Source organism: Mycena indigotica (genome assembly GCF_014461135.1).
Source record: "Mycena indigotica strain 171206Taipei chromosome Unknown Mind.scaff0012, whole genome shotgun sequence".
Classification (NCBI taxonomy): domain Eukaryota; kingdom Fungi; phylum Basidiomycota; class Agaricomycetes; order Agaricales; family Mycenaceae; genus Mycena; species Mycena indigotica.
The window spans coordinates 1,254,527-1,276,442 of NW_023503011.1; the positions used below are offsets into that span (position 1 = coordinate 1,254,527).

Here is a 21,916-nt window from a genome sequence, read left to right on the forward strand (position 1 = left end):
AAACAAAGGTGCGTATCCTGGTTATCTATTACATCAAATGTTAATGCTTTTTTGTAGGTCAAGGACTCTGTTGCTGCACAGACTCACATCACGCAACTTCGTCCAAGATATCATCACTGACTTCGCACCGGATCTAAGCCCGACCCTTGCCTTGCACCATCGCATTGCACTTATGGTACATCTGTCTCCTGCCGCACGGAGCTATCTGACATTTATTAGCGCATGGAAGTCGAGAAGGCCCACCCAAACCGCAAATTCTGGGCAAGTGTCGATGCCGAACTTGAAGCGCTCTATGGTGCGACAGCAGAGGAGCATATTGGGTGCGCTCTGTATACTATACATCCCATTGCTACCACTGACATGGGTCATTAGCGCACTCCAGCTGTGCTATGAGCTAGACCAGGAACAATATCCGCCCAAACCCAGTGCCAGCCCCTGCACATTCGCTACAGAGGTGTCATCCAAGGTGTGGATCCGTTACTTGCAAGCGGAGGCAAAAACAGTCAAGCGGGGTCAGCCGCGGGGTCAGAAGCGCAAGGCGAGGGGGCGGGATGATTCAGGCAGTGATGAGGATGATGATACGGAAGTGGTAGGAGATGGGGATGTGGAGCCAGCAACTGCAGTGGAGTTGGATAGTGGTAGTGTGGACGATGATGGGGCGGGAGACCAAATATCGGCGCACGCCTCAGTGGGCATGTGAGTATGATATGTATCGTAGTACCTAATTGAATTCACGCCGTTCACTGTCTAACCAAAATGTGTCTATCTCTTTCATCTGTTGCTAGTAGCAGTGACATTGTTCAGGCTCAGAACGACGTCTTAAGCTGATCCTACGCAAGACATCCTGATGATGTTTGTTGTCAGCTGAATGTCAGAAAGATCTGACCATTCAATTTGATCTTGACATCAAATCAATATGGTGCCGACATCACAATGCGATGTCAGACGATGTTTCAACGTGACATCAGTAAAATGTCAGGTCCAGTTGGTGGTGTATTAATAATACTCTTGAGAATCTTCCTGCCATTACTTGAATTATATATTTCTATTGAGTAGTTATGGATATAAAGGTTCATCAGTTGTAGATCTGCTAATGATTGGCTGGTACTGCCACAACTGTTCAGCTGCGACTATAAGTCACTTAGTGACATATAGACAAACTACACAACTTGTATCCTCAAATGGCAAAACTATCTCAACTTTGCAAGATTCATGTTTGTTGGCTTCTGAAAGCAAGTTTTATGTTAAGCTGGGTACCCTGTTACTTAATAGAAGTTGTAACAGTTTGTTTATACAGTCAGAATATACAACTCTGATTTAGTAACAATCTGTGACATTCTCTGATAATTAACAGTAATAAATTTCCTTTTTGGAACCATATATCTAGGTACATAAGACAGCTAAAAAGATATAGGTCTCATAGAGCTCAGATAGATATTGATTGTGACAGACCATAACTTAGATCATCACTGCAGAGTTTACTGTCGATTCAGCTCCTAAAAGTACTAGTTTATGGATAATGTTTTTGTGAAAAAAATAAACCTTTAGATTTTGTTGTAATTTCCTCTTTCAGAAAGTTGATTTGAAAACCTATTGTTTTATAACTAACTTTCACTTTGCAGAAACCCTTTGTTTTTGGTAAAAAAAAATTATACAAAAATCCAAGATGTTCTTGACGTGAGGCACGAGCGGCTCAAGGACATCATAGGATAGGCTAGTCTGAGATGTGTCAAGTACATAGTCATGTGATCCATCTTTCTTCTTCTCCGCCCTCGACACATCTCTCGTGTCCGTCTTTTTCTTGTCCTCCAACGCCTCCTCTGGTCCGGCCGTCTCCATGCCTGACCACTCCCCGAGCCCCACGGTGCCTCTGTCTAGGACCCACCGCACTCACTCCTCTGCAAACGTCATCGAAGCCTTGAAGAACCTCACTGCCCCGCAGAAGCGCGCCGAGAATGAGAAAATTGCGGCCCGCAACGCTGAACAGGCGGAGCAGAGGCTCTTTTATGCCCGTTTCCCAGACACATCAGAAGATGCGTCGGACAACAAGTCACTGATCACAGTGGAAGAAGAACCTGCCTCCCCTTCTACCACCCTCTGGGACCACATCCTCGCCAAGGCCTCCCCGCGAACGGCCCTTGAAGCGGTGTCGAAGTTCAGAGACATCATCTCAGGGAAGAGGAAGAAGCCCGCATCTAACGACGAAGAGCAGCGCAAGGCCAAAAAACCCCGCGAGAGGATGCGTTTGGTCCAGGGCCTGGCCCTCCCGGTCACCTTCCACCGCCTGCTGCACAAACTCTTCCACCTTCACATGGAGTGCCCTCTCTCCCTTTTTCACCATGTCCTCCCTCCATCACATCGCCGCTAACGCCGCCACTTTGCCCACGAAGAAGCTCAACGCTCCCGCAGGCACAGAGAAGCGACCCATTGTCCTTGACGTAGGCGGGTTCCAGAAGCAGACACTGGACGAGAAGAATCTAGACCGCGGCCAGTGGATCGAGGCGTACAAGAACTTGCTGTCATTCCTGGCTGATGCACAGCCTGGGCTTGTTCAACGATTCACTGACCACTTCGCCTTCTTCGAGCAGCACCAAGATGGCGAATCTCTCTTCCCAGCCATTCTGGAAACTGACATCAAACTTGTTAGCGAAACGCGTAGTCAGAGATAATTGATAATTGATAGACGTAGCGTACAGTGTACGATTTGGCGTGATCAATTGATAATGTGTTTAGGGTTCAGTTCAGTTTGTGCGACAACACCCAAATATCAAACAATACTCCAAGTCAGTTGATTGAGTCTTCTCTTAGAATAAGAGAAGGTGAGATAACAAAAACAGTAAAGCTACTATGAAAAGAAAATAGAAATGGTAATCTTGGTATAACCTCAGATTCAAGGCTTTCTCCATATAACCTCAGAGTAAGGCCTCTGTTTAACGCCAGAGCCCAGGCTTCTCCGTATAACCTCAGAGCAAGGCTTCCGTTAACTTACAGAGTAAAGGGTTCTCCGTATAACCTCGGATAAAGGCTTCTGTATACCCACAGAGTAAGGGGATCTCCGTATAATCTCAGATTAAGGCTTCTGTAATAACCACAGAGTAAGGTGTAGTGAATGACAGTGTCAATTCAGGTAGTATCTGATACAAAAGAGGATGTGTAACTACTAGGGAAGTGAGCTGTATTTATACCTTTGGGCAGAGTCATGCTGAGTCATCATGAGTCAGTATGACTCTCCAAAGTTTGAATTGTTTGTTCAATTGTTCTGAATTGCACAGTCAATGCACAGTCAAGAACAATTGAAATGAGTCGTTTCCAAGTCAAGAGTTTATTACTAAACTCTATTGTTCCTGCATGCACAGTCAAATGCACAGTTTGCACAGTCAATGCACAGTCAATGCACAGTTTGCACAGTAATGCACAGTTGATGCACAGTATGCACAGTTGATGCACAGCTATGCACAGTCATGCACAGTCAATGCACAGTCATGCACAGTTGATGCACAGTATGCACAGTTATGCACAGTTGAAGCACAGTCATGCACAGTTGATGCATAGTCAGAAACAATTATGGTGAGTCATTCTAAGTCAGATGTTAGAATGAATCACAAAAAGACTATTGTTCTGGATTGCAGAGTCAATAACACTTTGACACCTGCTAAGCCCAATTATCTACTCTAATTAGAATGAAGAGCCCACTGGGGTCTTCATTCTAATTAGAAGAGAACATATGAAAATGCCTATGCTGCAGTAAAGCTCACAATAAATCTTCTATAACTGCAATAACTTCACAGCATAAGATGATACTGACCCTAAGTGTCTATGCTGCAAATGTTATGCCTATGCTGCAAATATCAATATTTAATACAAGACAAAAAGCCTTAAGCTGCAACTAGAGTACTTATGCTGCAAGAAAACTGCAATAATTTCTAGCTATATGACACAGTGACTTCTAAGTCAGCGGCTGCTACATATGCTGCAGTAAACTCCAGACATTTACCCAACTAGGTAAGTCCAGTTCTATCCAATCATAGACTACCTGAAAAAGGATTACCAGAGATTGTCACATACTGCATTTTAACTATACAAACAACTTTCATTAAGTGACCTATAGTCATAATTATTCAGTAATGGCTAATCATTTGCTGATCTCCACCTGATGTAGTGATATCTCACTAAGTAGACAACTTATAGAGATGATTTAAGCACTACAAAGTGTACTTGCAAGATATATTAATATCCTTCACAATACAATATTATTAATAAGTGTGATTATTCATCACACACCTTGATGCAGCGATATCTTCATCAATACTGCATTAAGTCAGATGATTGTTATACTGGTAGGTAGGTAATAACCTAGTGTAGACATGTTCTGATGTGGGTCTGGTCTCATACTTATAGACTATACTGTTATACCACTTTTCCGTAGTTTTCCTCCATTAAATGTGATCAAGCACAATGATCACTTGATATCTTGATGAGGAATTCATGGATAAGCTTGATCCAAGTTGTATTCTGGTCTACTACATATATTTTTCTTAATAAGAGAACCCCCCATATTTTTAGGCATCATATTCACCTCTATATATGGTGTATATCTTATTACTCCAATCTCCTAATAACTCACTCAGAAGTGAGGGGTACCCAATGGATTGAGGGCAGGAAGCATACAGAGGGTCTCCCTAAGAGATGGAATACCTCCCATCTTGTTTTATCCATGAAATCTCTGGTAAATGTCCATTATACACATGGCTGCTAGTATACATCATATTGGCAATATAGCCATGATCTGTGAGTTGATTATGGATCAAAATATGTCAAGTTCAGTCAATAAGGTATATATATATACCTATATACTCTGATTCATGAGTGTATGCTCTTGGATGGTGAATTGGGGTCGACATTCAACTACTGGGAAAGTGCAAAGACTGGTTTACAGGAATTGTGAGGTCTATAAACTGAGTATTGGACCTTGAGGTGGGTGTATGAAGATATTTGAATGTCTACTGAGACCCTATACCAGAATCAGTCGTGGTTCTGGAGTGTGCTACTAAAGGTAGCTGAAGAGAGGGTAGGTACCCATAGAGTAAAAAAGAGTGTCTTCGCTATTACAACTGGTCAGAAATTAATTTCAAGTATGATAAAAGACTTGAACTTAGGATTGTATAGAACCTCAAATAAACCTGTCTAGCACTTAAATCAACCTCATAGCTATCCTGGATCTTGTACAGGACCATTATCAATATTATCTATTCCAATAATGATGAGTTCACCATGGTATAGCCTTTGTGAATCTGGGGAATCTGAGTATATATGATAGTAGGGGTATAGTATACCTCCCAGAAACTGGTACCCCTGCCCCTCTAGCATATTTCTATCTCAGGTTATATAGCACCTAGGGTCTCTGGAAATTCAGTGACCTCAACACTTCCTGTGGGGTCACTAATATGTAGGATTATAGTGAACTATCCTCTGTAGCTGGATCAACTTGGATCATGAGATTATATGCATGAGGGCCCAAGATATCAGCAAAATGCTCCTCAACTCAGTATTCAGTCATACTTGGCAGTTGATAAATTAAGGTGATGGTGACAGATGATATGACTGGATGGGTCAGGAAATGGTAACATGTTATACCTTTCAAATGAGCTCTCTCCCAGCTTTATCCTCCAAGGCTAGCTGAGGATCCATGCTTATCTTTTATGGTTGATGGAGGTCAAATACCACTGATGAGCAAATGCATTGTATTCTCAGTGCCATATTCACTGTGGATTAGGAAGTCACACACTAGAGCCTCAGTCTATATTATCTACACCTACAATCCAGCCACCTTACATGTTTTAATTTTGAGATATTCCATTTTTTTTATAATTGAATGGTGAATATGGTAATTATATCAAATATCTCATTGATCAATGATACCTTTGAGAACCTTCTACCTAGTACTTGATTCATGTGTTTGGCTTAGGTATCTATTAGAGGCCCATCAGTTATCTATTGGCCAGTGATTGGACAGTTTTAACCTAGCTATTGAGCTGCAGCTATAGGTCACTTGATAAAAGTTGTTTGTATAGTAAAAATGCATAACTTTGATTTTGTGACGATTTGTGACATTCTCTAGTCATCCTGCTGTTAAACTGCAAAATTTCCTTTTTGGGAACTATCTCACACTTGTGACTATATGTCACATTCTGTAACAGCATGTACGGAGCTGGTAGGTATTAGCCTGCACAGGTGCTCAAATTTACTGACGATTAGGACTTTCCTTTTCAGGTAGTTTACGATTAGATAGAGCTGGACTTACATACTTGAATAAATGTCTAGGACTTACTGCAGCATATGTAGCAGCCACTGACTTAGAAGTTACTATGTCATATAGCTAGAAATTATTGCAGTTTTCTTGCAGCATAAGTACTCTAGTTGCACCTTAAGGCTTCTTGTCTTGTAGTAAATATAGCATAGGCATAATATTTGCAGCATAGACACTTAGGGTCAGTATCATCTTATGCTGTGAAATTATTGCAGTTATAGAAGATTTATTGTGAGCTTTACTGCAGCATAGGCATTTTCATATGTTCCCTTCTAATTAGAATGAAGACCCCAGTGGGCTCTTCATTCTAAGTAGAGTAGATAATTGGGCTTAGCAGGTGCACTTTGATCACAGCATGTTCAATGCATTTCGGAAAATTGATATGATCAATGATGTGATCAAAGTGATACAAACAATAAATAAGCACTTTTCCCAAAAAGGAAATATTTAAGTACATTGAGGCTCCAATATAAATAGATTCCATGACAAAACTCCGCACGCAGTACACACACCGCCCCTTCGTCTTTGACGTTCCGCTCTACAGCTCTCATCTGCAATCAGCCATCATCGACCTGAAGATCGAGCGTGCCAAGGCCCCCCGCTCTCCAGCCGCCCGCCCGCACCCTGCATTTGGTCAACCTCCGCGTAGGTCGTGGCCCGCTGCTGCAGGGTGGTGGCGGCCTTCTGGCCAGGCCATTATTTTGGCCAGGCACTGGGGCTGGAGCGCGCGACCCCGTCTGTCTCATCTGCGCTAGATCCGGTTATCTGGGCCCATCCTGCTCCGCTAGATCCCTTGCAGATGGCAAGCCAACCTTCTGTGAATTCAGAAACGACTCCATTCTCACGAAAGCTGGCGCCGCCGAACTCTGCTGGAACTGGAATACCCGCGGAGAGGCCTTCTCGAGCTGCACCCACAACCGCGACCATGTCCACCAATGCTCTTTCTGTGGCAAGAGAACCCACCATGCTTTCACCTGTTAATCCCAATTATCTCTTCTAATTAGAATGGACCACCCATGTGGGTGACCATTCTAATTAGAAGAGATGATATAAAAAGCCCTATGCTGCAATAAAGGGGGCTATAAAACTGCAATATCTCTGGGACCCCAGGCTCTAAGTCATTTTGTGCATTATTGCACAAGGTCAGTATGATATTTTGTGACTGGTAGATACTAAGGTATAGTAACTTAACAATAATCTTATATTGACCACTATAACCCCTGTCCTGCCTGTTGTACAGGTTTACCCCAACAACAAGATGTGATACTGGTATGTGACAGTGGTATGTGACATGACATCCAAGGTTTCTTGTATATCTCTATGTTATACTATACATATTGATGATCAATAGCTGGTTTCAACTCTGTATACTTCTGCTGTGTCATAGGAGGTCACAGGCGTGACATATCTCCTAAAAAGGAATTTTTTGCGGTTCAACAGTGGAATTATCAGAGAATGTCACACATCGTCACAAAATCAAAGTTGTGTATTTTGACTATATAAACAACTTTCATTAAGTAACATATAGTGGCAGCTCAATAAATGTGTTAGCACTGACCCATCACTAATTCACCTCATTTGCCAACTTTCACATATTTGATCTATAATCAACTAGCAGATTACAGCTGTATTGCTAATATGATGTGCAGTACTATTCATTATTAGAACGGGGAATAACAAGATTTTTTATGCATATAATATGGTGTGAAAAGTGTAATCCTATAGAGGGACCCTTCTCATGCTTCCTACCCTTATACTATTGGGGATCCCTCACTTCTAATTCAGTTATGGGAAGATTGGTGTGTTAGGATATATGTCATATATGGAGGTAAATATGATATGTAAAATCATAAGGAGCTCCCATATCTTCGATGGCCATTCATTTGGAACAGAGCACAACTTGTATTAGGCTTATCCATGGATTTTCTAGTGAGATATCAAGTGATCATTGAGTCTGATCAAATTTGAAATATGAAAAACTAGAGAAACACAGTGTAATATCATAGTCTCAAGATATATGACCATGATCACATGAGAGCATATGAGCACTAGGTTATGACCTACCTACCAGTACAAGAATCATCTGACTCGATGCAGGATTGGTAGAGATATTGCAGCATCAATGTAGGTAATGAATCATCATGAGATGATATAGCTATACTAATAACATTTGATTGTCCAGGATATTGATCTTATCATTTAGGCACCCCTGGTATTGCTTCAATTACCTATAAAAGTCATCTACTGAGTGAGATATCACTGGATTAGATATAGACCAGCTATTAATTAGCCAGTGCTAGCACAATTATTCAGCTGTAAGTATAGGTCACTTAATGAAAGTTGTTTGTATAGTCAAAATATACAACTTGGATTTTGTGACGATCTGTGACATCCTCAGATGATCATACAGTCAAATGGTGAAAATTTCCCTTTTGGGAAATTTGTCACACTAGGTCAGAACTCCTTTATCGACAAAGACAGTTTTCCTACCAGATTTGGCTCTGCCACAGACTGAGTCGGACATGTACCTCCCGTGCCTGCTCTGCACCCTTTTCCTTTCCCCATGCTGCTTTGCTCCTCATACCTTCTCTCTCGTACCGTGCTTTACCTCCACCCTTTACTCTGTAACAGTGTATTCTCTGAATATCACTTCTTCCTCGTGCTTTTTCCTCCTCGTGCTGTGCCTGCCCCACTCTGTGGTCATTCCTTGCTTATCGCCCCTCAGGTCACCAACGCGCCTCCGGGCTCTCAGGCAATGGTTATCGACATCGCCAAATTCCACCGGACATGTCCCATCCTGCCCTCCCACAAACGCCGGTTTGTCCTCCTTGGCCCAATTTGCCCCCATCCGGGCCACCATCTCTTTTCTGGTACCCCCACTCTTGCTCCGATGCACTGCTGGCCCTGGAGCCTCTGCACATTCCATGGCATCCTACCAAATGGACAGAATTCCTCTTCAAAATGACCTACATTGGTTTCCTCCGGAATTTCCCGAACAAGATGGTCGCCCTCCCAGAGGCAAAACGCTTAAAATTCCTCCGTCAGATCCACGATTTTCGCTCCAAGTGCCTCGCAGGCCACTGCCAATTACTGGATGCTCAAAAAATCCATGGTTCCCTTTGCCACTTATCCTTCGTTCACCCCCTGGGCCGCTCTTACCTTCCTCCATTAACGGCGTTCATCACTGCTTTCAACGACAACACCTTCAAGAAGCGCCACCCCCCTGCCCTCTGTCTACTCCTCCCTGAAGTGATGGGAGCTCACCCTCTCAATCCCAAACGTCTCCCATTCCATCGCCCCGAAGGGTCCCTGCCAAGACCACCACATTTTCGTGGACGCATCCACCTGATTCCACCAGCTGGGGCATTGGTGTCTGGCTGGACGGGCGCTGGGCCGCCTGGAAAGGTTCGGGCGACTGGAAATCTCGCAGCCGACACATTGGTTGGCTCGAGACAGTGGCGGTGATAAGCCGCAGTCTGGGACAGACCAGGAAACGACTATTTTTGTCGATTTCGTTGCTCAGCGCACGTCTCAGAGTTGACATGAGTCCCGAATGGTCAACTAGGGAATTACCTGCACAAGAACCAGTCAAAATCTATCAAATCGCTCTCAGTGATTCCAAAATCTTGACTAGGAAAAGTTCGCAGAGCCCGTTCCACGCTAGAATCTATCCAATTCTATGCAAAATACCCAGAGGGAGTGTATTCTAAAAGGCATATTCGGTTTGGCGCTCAGTGGAGACTCGAGATCGACTTCTCCTAGATAAGGGACACCCCTATCTCTGTTGGGATCGACGACTGACATCATTGGAACGTGGTTTCGGATCATGCTGGAGGATCGAGAGTGCCAAGGGACGGTTAAACGGCGAAAACCTACTCAATTGATTGGGGCCTGGACCTGTGATCAACGGCGACTCTAAAACACTGTCGAGGAACTGATCATCTGAACATTGGAAATGCGCCAGGAGAGTTGGGACAACCACCGCTGAGGCCATACGCACAGGATACGAGTTATGGGTGTCAATCGAAAGCTGGGAAGCAGAGCTATCCACTTATCCTACTCAAGATCGAGGGATTCTTCACAAGACAAACTAGATGGTCGCGAACACGGAAGATTTACACAGGTCATTGACTCCAATACACGCGATACCAGTCATCTGGACCTGGATTTTCGACTCTGGGCCGTATGGCCAAAACGATACCTATACAATTATGCACATGGACGACTTTTCTTACTCGAGATTTTCCCTGATTCTATCAATTTCTGTTTAGTATTTATATCTCTGTTTTGTATTTGGCAGGTTCACGGATTGCCCCGCTCTACTAGGTGCATCTGGGGATCTAGCTCGTCAATCTATCTTGCTAGCTCTTTCGAAATAGTATCATCGCGTCGGAAGGATTATTGGTTGAGGGTTTCGGTTGCTGAATACAAGAGTTCCGGTTGCTGTTTATTGGGTTTCGGTTGCTGGTCGAGAGTTTAAGGCAGTTAGTTCCTGACTCGAGACAACTCAGAGGGTTTAAGGCAGTTAGTCCTGATCCAACGAGTATAAACTCTCCGGGCATCGTATTGGCGCTTCTCTATTGCTGAGTTTCGTCGATAGTACGCTTTGGGGCACAACAAATCAACGTTTTTCGCAAGAAACTCGTATCTACCCTACAACCTTACACATCTGTGCCAAGGCTCTGTTCACAGGGGCCTGTACTCACACAAGGAGTTGACGATTTTTGGGTTTTTGTGACTTTTCCTACTCGATATTATACATCTTTCTCTCTACGAAAAGTGGAGTTTTGGTTGTTTTTGTTGGTTTGGTTAGTTAGAGAGCTCATTTGCTGTCCCCACTCCGCACTCATCAGCGGTTGAGTTGCTCGCTTGCATTCTGGACTCCCTGGGCATGGAAAACATGTCCCTTCTTGTGCACTCGGACAATGTGGGTGTTATTAGCGCCTTTGACAAGGGCTGCAGCCCCAACAATGACATCAACCTCTCTCTCCGTCGTACCCTCGTTTTTACTCGCCACACACAATATCTTGCTAGTTCTTACCTACATCCGGTCCGCGGACAACCTAGCAGACCCCCTCTCCCGCGGCCTGCTGCCCGAGACTTCCCCGCGCCTTCCCCCGTTGTCAAACTTTCCCGCAGACATTAAGACATATTTCGTAGCTTGTTGGTTCCATATCATGTGACCATGTAGTCTTTCTTTCCCAGACCATGATGCCCCTTTCCTCTTTTCCCCGCCCAGACTTAAGCTCATACCTCCCGCTGCCAGTTCCCATGCCGGCCCGTCAGACCCCGCTGCCTTTCTCAACGCTGTCGGCCAGTCCGGACCCGCCGATCCTGGCCGCTGCCCTTTCCTTACCGCCCCCAAACCCAGCCGTCTGGCGTGTCAAACCTTTCTCCCGTTTCCAGCCGACTCAGGCCCCGCCACCACGTCGCACCAAGGCCCTGCCGCCAGCCAAACCAGTCCCCCGTCCCAGCCTACCTCTTTCTTCTCCCGTCCGAGCTAAGGCACGCAAACCGAAGAAGGGCAACGAGCTGGCCCCCAGTTCTGTCTGCCCCCCGTCTCTGGCCAAGGATCACCTCCGCACATAGTCCTCGCCTTTTGCACAGGCCAGAGAAGCGCAGCTGTGCAAGTCCTTGCCCGAAGACGACATCAATCGCCTCTATGCCACCCTTTTCGCCTCCTTCGCCACAGACACACAATCAATAGCGCACAGAGTGCTATGTATGCTACTCCTAAAGTCCAGAGCTTTCTAAATACTAGCAGTTGGATCATGATCATTAAGTATTGTGTCAAATAAGTTGCAAATAAGTCAAAAAAAAAAGTGATCAATACATTCTTGTAGCATGAACCATCAATCCTAATTATATATATCCAGGTACCATAGTGACACTAGCATTATAAGAGGGTGGTTCAGTATCTTCCTGGAATTGAGTGGATATCACACTTGTAGTTAGGTTAGATGACTTGGAACTTGAAGTGCTATAAGTATGTGGAAGACTTTTCATAGACCCCAATTCTGATGTCTGTGTAGAGGTATGTAAGGTATCTCTGTTGACCACACCAGCATCAAATGGATCTGGGTCTTGTATCAGTATACCAGATATGCTATGCATATAGAGGAATCAAATCACCAATGGATGCTGCAGCTTCAATATCCTGGTTTCTCTTCTTGTGTTGATAAAGGAAAATAGTCAACAAAATAAATATTAGCAGGATAAATCCTCCAGCGCTGATACTTCCCCCCAGCAATTGCAGCAGTGTTCCTCTGACCATGTGGCTGATATGGATCTATGATGCTGTGGGTACCACTTGGAGCAGCAGCTACAGAAGTAGGAGGTTTGCTTGTTGAAGCTCTCATACCAGTAGCAGAGATGATTGGTGGGATGATAAGCAAGTAGTCGACTGAGATAGAATCATCAGTCTCAGCAGTTACAAGCAGGGTATGCTGGCCATCCTCTAATCCACCTCAGCTGTAATATACTTAAGTTGTTTTCCCCAAAGACAATACCAGATAGTGTCGGGACATACCAGATTTGACAACACACACAAAAACAGATGCGACACCGTCCCCTTTTAGGTGGGTACATTCAACACCTGCAGTCAAATGTGACACATTCTAGGAAGACAGACGAGACACCCAGTTAATGATTCGACACATCTGTAGTTTCTCATTCCCATGCTACAAACAGGCTACGGTAAGACTAGGACTAATGTATAATAAGTCCAACAAGAATATACGAGTTTACATATCCTCGACAATGTCATCGGCACGAGGAGGTGCCCGACGACGACGAGTCACGTGAGGGGAGAGAATGAGGCTGATATCTACCTCGTCGTGCTGCTTTGCGCTTGCCTGTAACGCGAGACGGCTTTGACACAGCCCCATGCACTATATCCATGCTCTTGGTAGGAGCAGACGGTGGCGGCGAGGGGGTAAAATGAGGGAACGGGTAGTACTCGTGGGGAGGAGAGGCATCATCCATGCTGTCGAACCAAGAACCGGACACATCGCCAGTGACACCAGTGTGATCAAGCCTGGCCGTTGCAGTGTCGAGCACGGCTGGGTTGGCCAAGGTCGGGGCATCAGGCATGGCAATGTCTGGGGAGGAGTTTTGCATCAGGAAGTCGAAATTGATGCCATTTTGGTTACTGAGGCTCTCGTCCGCCAAGGTGGGGTCATTGAAAGGGAGGGTGTCTTCAAACATGAAAGGAAAGGCCCCGTATGACGTGGAGGATAGAGCGAGCGAGGGACTGTCGCTGACTCATTGACAATCTTTAAAGCCGTCGAAGAACCTATTGAGAAGAGTTCAGACAAGCAAACGCAAAAGCAGCAGTGAAGCGTACCTTTAGCCTGAGATTTGACACGTCCCGAAGAGCTGTCGCTTGCTAACTTCTGCGCCAACTTCTTCTTCCCTTTCCCAGATGTCTTTCCTGCCGACCTCTGTGCTCGCAGCTCCTTGACCCGCTTGGCTGCCGCCCTCTGCTCCTGCTTTGCTGCCTCGATCTCTCCATCTAGCTCATCAGCAGCTTCAGCTTGTGCTCGTGCCTCCCGAAGCCATACTACGGGCCAATCGTTGACTTGCATCGTTGTACGGGTTGGTGAGGACGCCAGACTCAAAAGCTAGTTCTACCTCGGCTAAGACACGAAAATCAATGGTGCGAGCACTTTCTGTGGTCAGATAACAAGATAAAAACACATGAGTGAAAACACACGTCTCTATAGCCTCCACAAGAGGCCGCTTCGTTCCCGTCTGAGTATTTGTCCAGTGGTGCTGCACTTCACCAGTGTTAGTCGTCGAAGGAGTCACGTCCCAGTCGACACTCCTCATTGGCAAGAGCGACTTGACCAAACAAGGCAAAATCTAATCAGACATTTGCTTGTGGTCCCACCAGTCTGCCGAACGGTTAGTAAGCTATCAGAATTCAAGTCGAAAGAGATTACCTTGTATTTTCTTAACCCCAAGTTTGCGTACAAACTGCGAAAACTGCTCAAGCATCTCCGGCAAGGTGATAAGCTCAGAGAATTTCAGCAGATGCTGAAAATCGTCCGGCGACACAAGCGAACGAAAGTCGAAAACTCCACTGGGGGTAATAAGTTAACTTCACGAAGGCATTATGGGTGACGAACCATTTTCACTGTGGGCAATGGAGCATATTCCGCCCTGGAATATGTTGAGAATATTATGAATATTACAGGCTGTATTCATTCTATTTTCTAGGCTGGAATATGACAGGAATATCCGTGGAATATTCTCAATATGCCTCATGTTTTCATTCCATATTCCGGCCTGGAATATATCACATGTTCCTGGCTGGAATATTGTGATCAGATTCTGGGACTATTATTGATCGGGATTCTGATTTGGATTCCATAAAAATGTGATATACTAGTACCACTACACAATCACTAGTTACTTGTACTGTGAAGTGAAGACTAACCTGAACCAATTTGGAGTCACCTCACTTACAGGAAGATTCTCAGATTGTCAATGAGTTTTATCCAACGGGACATTTCAACAACACTCTCCGCCACAGATATGGTTGGACCTTGCTCGAAAGCACTAGCATCTGCGCAATCGAGCCACACCACTTCAACGCCAATCCCTTGACCCGGCCCAGCCACCCCCCAGTCCAACCTCACACATTGGTGGAAGCGGCAATCATCCAACTCAACTGCATCCCACTAAGCTTATCATTGAGGCCAAATTTGCACTCGGGCGTGCCTGACAAGTAGATCCTCATTTGGACATACCTGTCAATATCTGCACCATCATCTCGCCACCATTGTTCTTCAACCATTGAATAATTCACCGTTGATGAGTTTGTGGACATGGCTGGTCATCTCGGAGCAGAAGATAGAGAATGTGTTGGATGTTGTGGATACAGTCGTCCGCCACGCACATGTCGCCTAGGAAAACCGTGAGTCTTCTGGAATGATATTCAGCTGGCGCTTACTGTCCTCTCTCCCTTCCACGTTCTCTTGCTCGAGCACCGAACAGACCAAATCCTCATAGACTTTCCGGCTGACATACAACGCGTAGTTGCAGCCTGCGAGAAACTCGCACTCTATTATTATGTTGATTTGAGCCAAGGGAAATGAGGAAAGCGAAGCCCAAGTGGCGTTTGGATATGTGTGCTGGACTTCAATGAGAAACAAGGAGATGGAAGAAAAATGATGCTACTTACCCGTCAAGAAACCTGTTGGCCCTTGTCAGCCCAGCGACACAAACACGGAACTCGCTGCCGGCCTGGGCGGGTATTCCCTGATTCGTTGTCGTAGTTGACAAATGGCGGCGATGGTAAGTTGGAGAGGGGAGGGGGATGGGGTCGAGCTCGTTGGTGAGGTTGGTGATGAAAGATACGGGGAAGGTGTGTGTGCTTGCTGCTGGCGGTGGGCGCGACGCGCAACCAGTCGCGCACCCAGGCATCTGTTTCCGTCTTCTTTGAGTCTGAGGTCGACTCAGCTGGAGGCTGCTCATTGCAGCTGCAGGACATCTCACATCTCTTCTTCGTGGCTTTCAAAGTTGAGAAGGGTCACGATCTCACGATCTCGCGCGAGTTGGGCAGAAATGGTCGTTAAAGCGGCCGTTTGGTGGGTAGTTGGCAAGAACGGGCCAAGCACATTCTGGTGGGGAAAACGCCAGCATGGCATTTCCCATAGGTTTCGGCCGGCGAGTCCGAACACAGATACTCTCTGTTGTTAGAGTTCCCAGTAATGAAGTTCGTCGTCATTGCTGGCGTTGAGAGTCGACACAGCCGTTGTCAGAGACAAGGAGAAAGCGGGGGGCATAGGTCAACGGCCACTCCCGAGTTGCTGCTGTTACCCCAGCCGCTTGCCCAGTTTTGGAGGAAACCTGGTGGACCGGGTCAGCACAGTGATTCAGGCAGCGTGCTGACCCAGGCCGTAGTCCGTAGTTTTTTGTGAGTTGCCAGAGGGGATTCAAGGGAAGGGGACGCCAGATATTGGGCGCCGGCATACGTTTTGGTGGTGGTTAAATGCTGCCGTTTGGGCCGCAGAGTGTGGGGTCAGCGTTGCCAAGTGGCTGTAGAGTGTTGGGTGCGGCCTGGTAGAAGTGTGATCGATCGCTGGGGATAGCGGGCTCACCGACAACACTAGCCCAGCGCAAAGGCTCAGGGAGCGCAAAGGCTCAGGGTTGTGACGACCGGCGTTTCGGGTCCGTAACCCGACACTGGCACGTGTCGCTTACCAACTTCTCCCGCCTTCGTCATCCCACCCGCTCACTTCACCAACTCGGAGCCCGCTCACAGCCCAGCTCGGACAACAAGGCCGTTTCCCACATCTGGACGCCGCGGCAATGCTACCGCTAACTCAACGCCAAGCCCCCGAATTAAGCTGCAGTGTGCGAGGACGCATTGCCTCCCTCCAGCAACCGGCAAAACGCTTCGCACCTCGCTGCTGCCTTCGGAAACCACGAAATCGACACTGAAAATGGCACGGTCGTCAGCAACGGCGCTCTCCTCAACGCGCAGAAGACGTACAAGTCGGAAATCGCCCACAAGACACGGGGCCGTGTAAGCATTTGTACGGGGGACTCGGGGAAGGTACAAGTTTACGGGGGATTGTCTGTCCGCTCAGAACGATGTCGGTGCGTCGCCACAGCCATTCAGATCTGGACCGGTCTGATTGTCTTTCGTGGTTTCATAGAGTGTCAGCTCATGACCACACTACAACCAGGCGTGAAAAACCACTGTGGGGAAGTGCATGGATATGGACACAATGTGCGTGCCCGCTCGTCCTCTTCATCACGACAACTGACACTGCATCTGGCAATCCGCTCTGGCGCGTTCAAGGTCTCGCCACGCCAATGTCTGGACTAGCTGTCGCGCCGCTGAGCAATCACGGAGTCATTACGGTATGTGTTGTTTTCCGGTTGTTCTGTCTGATTCTCGATCCGCAGCTTCCCCCGGCCTTTCATCTACAATGGCCTGTGTTGCCGCTCGAGCGATCGAGCTTAGATATCAACGGACGCTGGACGCTGGTGGTCCCCAAGCCTCCGTGCCCGCTTATGTTTCCTCCGGCCGAGCGTTCCTCAAGACCAGGCTGAGCGCGAACTCGACTGAAACTGGGCCGCGTGGTGCCGGTGTTGGGAACGCCCGTGGGATGGATGCAGGTGTATGGGAGGATGAACTGGTGGGTGCACTAGTGCTTGGACTATAGTATCGTGTGTCGTAGCGTAGAAAATACATTGTTTTTGATTTATAAAATGTGATTGATTTTTCGGTGGTCATGCTTAGTCAGAGTCTAACTGGAAGACTCTGACAAATCACTAATCATATGACTCCAACTCTTAGGGTGTCTTCGGGTCACAACGCCGGGCACCCACGTTGCATCCACGACCTCAACACAAGCCGGACGACAAGCTGGGAAAAGAGGACACAGACGTGACGATGGTTGTTCAGTCTGAGTACAGTAGTCTAGTTCTGGACATGTTGGATCCAATATTATTGACGATTTGCATGCTACACAGGTTAATCTACTTGCCAAACAATTTTTAGCCCTTAAGAATATATCCAGCAGTTACTATTGCCGACTTACTTGAAGCTTTGGGCCTTCGGCACACGGCACGCCACACCCGGTCGCCCTGAATGCCTATGTGTCCACGCGCTGGCCCGCCTGAGCACGTGCATGGGCCGAAATTGCTGGGATGCCGCAACTTGCTCTCCAGTGCGGCTCCATGTCTGTGGCTGTTGTTGAGACGACCACCTGCCAGTGCTGGTGGCTGTTGCGCGGGCTGAGCTCCGCGAGGTCGCCATTGCTGAGCCCATATTCCTTCATCACTTGTGTCTTGTAGATGGGTCCACTGGCCGTCGCCACCGCCCCGCCCGTGGCCGGTATAGAACATGTTGGATCGGAGCAAACGATGACCTGGGCACTTGGTCATGCTTAGTCAGAGTCCAACTGGAAGACTCTGACAAATCACTGTGATTCTTCGAGTCACAGTGCTGGGTTTCTCTCACGCTTTCCACACCCACGACCTCGACACAAGCTAGGAAGAGGGGATGGTGTTGATCATTGCCCAACCAGATCCCCGCGTTCGTGCAGCTGCTGTTTGTGACCGCCCACTGGCATGGACAACATGGTGTGTACAATGATTGTGGGTTTGGAGCGAGCGTGGGTGGGGCTGATGAGAGGGCAGGTTATCCCAGCTTCCAATAGTCTGCTGGTACGATGGCCACATCCTTATGCCGCTTCAAAACAATCAGAGATCTGAAGGGCTGGAATGCTCAGGCTGTCCAGTCCAGTTTTATAGCTTGGGGATACTCCTTTTGTGCGTGTATTTTGTTATCTGTTAACTTGGATATTTCTCAGACAATTTCTGTGTAGTCTACCTAGAGCCTCAAGCTCTTCACTATCTGCAAAGTCGCTCCTCATCTATAGCGTGGTGTCTGCCTGTGGCGGCAGCGCTGATATCCATCCATCCACGATTATTCATCAGCTTTTGCATGGCGTGTCTTGTCCGTTGCATTGTGCACAGCAGCGTGCATTGATCACCGCCCACTGCCTCTTCTTGCCCTCGATGACGCAGTTGGATTGCAAGGGTTGATAGGTTGCAACTGTCAACCCTTGTAATCCAACTGTGTTATCAACTTGGGTTGTTATCACTTCCACCCTGCGCTACTTGCCCATCATGTCCAGCACTCAAAGCAATTGTGGGTGGCTGATAGATGGTCCTTGTCACATGCACCGCTGCTTGTCATGTGCACTACTGCTTGTCACGTGCCCTGCTGGCCTTGCAGGCGAGGTAGTGGAATGTGCTGGGCCTTGACATGAGTGAGTCAGGGTCCTTGGCAGGGAATGCCAGGCAGCAAAGAGCAGGTGCGCAGTAGCCAGTCCCAATATTCAATCCATGCTGAACTTTGTGTTAGTCCAAAATGTCCCATCACTGAGCCGCCGGACCACAGCCTCAGCCAACAGATTTCAATGTCTGTTGCAGCAGCACGACTGCTCCCTTGCTGGTTGTAGAGGGCTTTCCCCAGCATGACCGACAGTCTGGTTGTATATGGACTGGCCTCAGCACGACCGCTCTTGCTGGTTGTAGAGGGCTCTTCCACAGCACGACCGACAGTCTGGTTATATACGGGCTTGCCTCAGCACGACCACTCCGGATCTCTTGCTGGTTGTAGAGGCCATTCCCCCCAGCATGATCACATCATTGCCCAAATCCTCATTGGACCAGCACCCTCCCCACAAATCCATCTCAGTCCTATGCTCTTATACATTGACCTTGCTGTCTATCCTCACCAACTCCTTGACCATGTTGTTACTTAGTGCCTATCATAGTCTACCATTTACACATACACTACTCAACATTTTCTTGTAGCATTCTCTCTCTACCTCTTTTTTTTTATCTCGTCTTCCTCCTTCTCATGGTTGTCGTACTTGTCCCTTTGCTGACCCTTCCGCTGTCCACATCGGTAAGTTACGTTTGCAATACTATTCTTCTATTGACTTACTTCAAGATAGTGCCTCGCTTCAAGACCCTTGAACGGTCTTCATGTCTAGAGCTGGATTGCTGGTGGTAAGTTTTGCAATCTTTTATACTGGACTAATGAACACACTGTACAGACTTGCCAATGTGGCCTAAGTCGTTGTCGTCCGAGACACCGTTGTGCGAGTTGGTCAAAGAGGGGGCCGTCCGCCTCGCCCGAGTTATCATACCTCCCCCCACCAACCGCCTCCAACAACCGCCTCCGCCAACCAGTAGCCCTCTTTCATGCTTCTGCATTCTTCCAGTCAACAGACAAACCCTCAGGCTTCCGCTCCAACGCCTTCTGCACATCCAGCCCGGTCAAACCTCGTCGGCACAAGCACACCGCTAAACACCGCCCACGCATTTGACAACGCCGCCAAGTTATCCGCATTCACCGAGTCCGAGCCCGCCGCCCAGAACATGTTTCACGTGCTCACCAACGCGGGCATGTCCTAGAAACGCGACTTGATCCCCAGGTCATGCGCATTCAACATCAGCTCCTGCATCTGTGCCGTGTTCGATACACTCCCAAAGTCGACGCTGGCGAGAGAAGAAATGTGCGGCCCCCACGTCTGGCCCATGGCGGGTCGGACGGTGCTGAAGAGGGTGCGGATGTCCGCGTCGAAGAAGACGTCACACGGGTTCTGCGCGCGAGCGGCGTATTGCCCGTGCCATGACCGCGCCCGGACCGGAGCGTGCCGGTTGTCGAATTATACGTAGTGAGCGTTGAGGGGCACAAGCGCGTCAGACATGGGCTGGAAGAAGGTCGATGAAGCAGGTTGGACACGGAAATCGGGTTGGGGACGGCGAGGGTGCCGTTGAGGATGCCCATTATTGTGTTCAGGTTTAGCGGAGTGGGTAGGCTTCGTCACAGCCAGCGCAGCGAAGACAGCAACGAGCGCAGCCAACGTAACAGCACGCATGGCTCCAGCTGCAACAGTGTGAGAAGACAAGAATTGCGCTGGTAGTGGCGACCACATCTCATCAGTACTGTTGGTGGCGGCCGCGTCTACATAATGTGTCGTTGGAGTCAGCATTAGAGGAAATGATGCTGGACTTACAACAGCAGGAGCAGCTGTTCGCGGCCGGCTGCAACTGGGGCTTGATGGACTGCCAACCCGCTTCTTTCCTCCAACGAACACCCCGTTCGTTGCGATGACGATGGCGTTTCGAGAACGTGCTTGTCTTGGTCTTCGGAGTCGACGAGGACGAGGACGGAGTGGGAGATCTTGACAGTTCAAAGCAGCAGCTGGAATGTCTCGCGTTGACCGCACGCGAAGAACAAAGACATATCACAGGTCACGACAGCGTTACAGCGCTCTGTTTCTTTTGCTTCTTCCCTTCCACACTCACTTTCCCCGTCGACGATGACGATGACGACAACGACCAGCCATGGTGCTCATTGTAAGCATTTCATCGGCCTGTCGCGCAACTCTGGCGCCAACTTCTACTGCCTGCCAAACGAGCCGCCTTGCCGCCAGCTGCAACCCAATGCACCCACTTAACGGCTGCGTCTCCCGCGTCAATGCCGCCCTCTCCGCGCCAACTTTCATCTCGCTGTTTGCGCCAAAACAGCTGAATATCACGGTAAGTTTCTGCAAATAGTCTCCAGCTGCGAAAAATGCTTACCTCGACAACCAGAATTCCCTCCCTGACGGCTTCGGCCGCTTGCGGTTTGCACGATTGACACGTGGGTTCGAGGTCGCTTTCGCCAACAGTGGTGTTGTCCCAGTAGTCGCACATTGTTGCCTTCGCAGTGGATTCCGAGTCGGGGGCTTGCGAGGTGGCCCCACAACGACCACGAACAACAACTCGCGCTCCTCTCTAATCCCCAGTAATCGACCCTCTCCGGCGACTTCTTCTTCTTCGCAGACCAATAATGGTATTTCTGCCCCGCTCCGAATTCCACTTCACAGAGCTGGCTCGTCATCGTCAACCCATAGCGCTCATTCAACATCTTCTTCATCAGGCATATCATCTCCCCTTCGGTTTCAGCCGCCAAGCTAGTCCGCTCGGCGCTCAGTCAAGGCGCCATCATTGCACCTTCCTGAACTATCTCTTTGGGTCCCGCTTCGACTACCCGAGCCGAACGCCGTCTAAGTCGAGACGACTTCT

General features: G+C 47.8%; 1 protein-coding gene across 1 annotated transcript; it reads right to left on the reverse strand.

Moving 5' to 3' along the window:
• Nucleotides 1-20,511: 20,511 nt before the first annotated feature.
• Nucleotides 20,512-20,838, reverse strand: MIND_01235100 (uncharacterized protein; the record flags this gene model as incomplete). The annotated part of the gene is made up of 1 exon (XM_037368846.1): nucleotides 20,512-20,838. One exon carries the CDS (start codon nucleotides 20,836-20,838, stop codon nucleotides 20,512-20,514), a length of 327 nt encoding a protein of 108 aa, XP_037214814.1.
• Nucleotides 20,839-21,916: the final 1,078 nt, after the last annotated feature.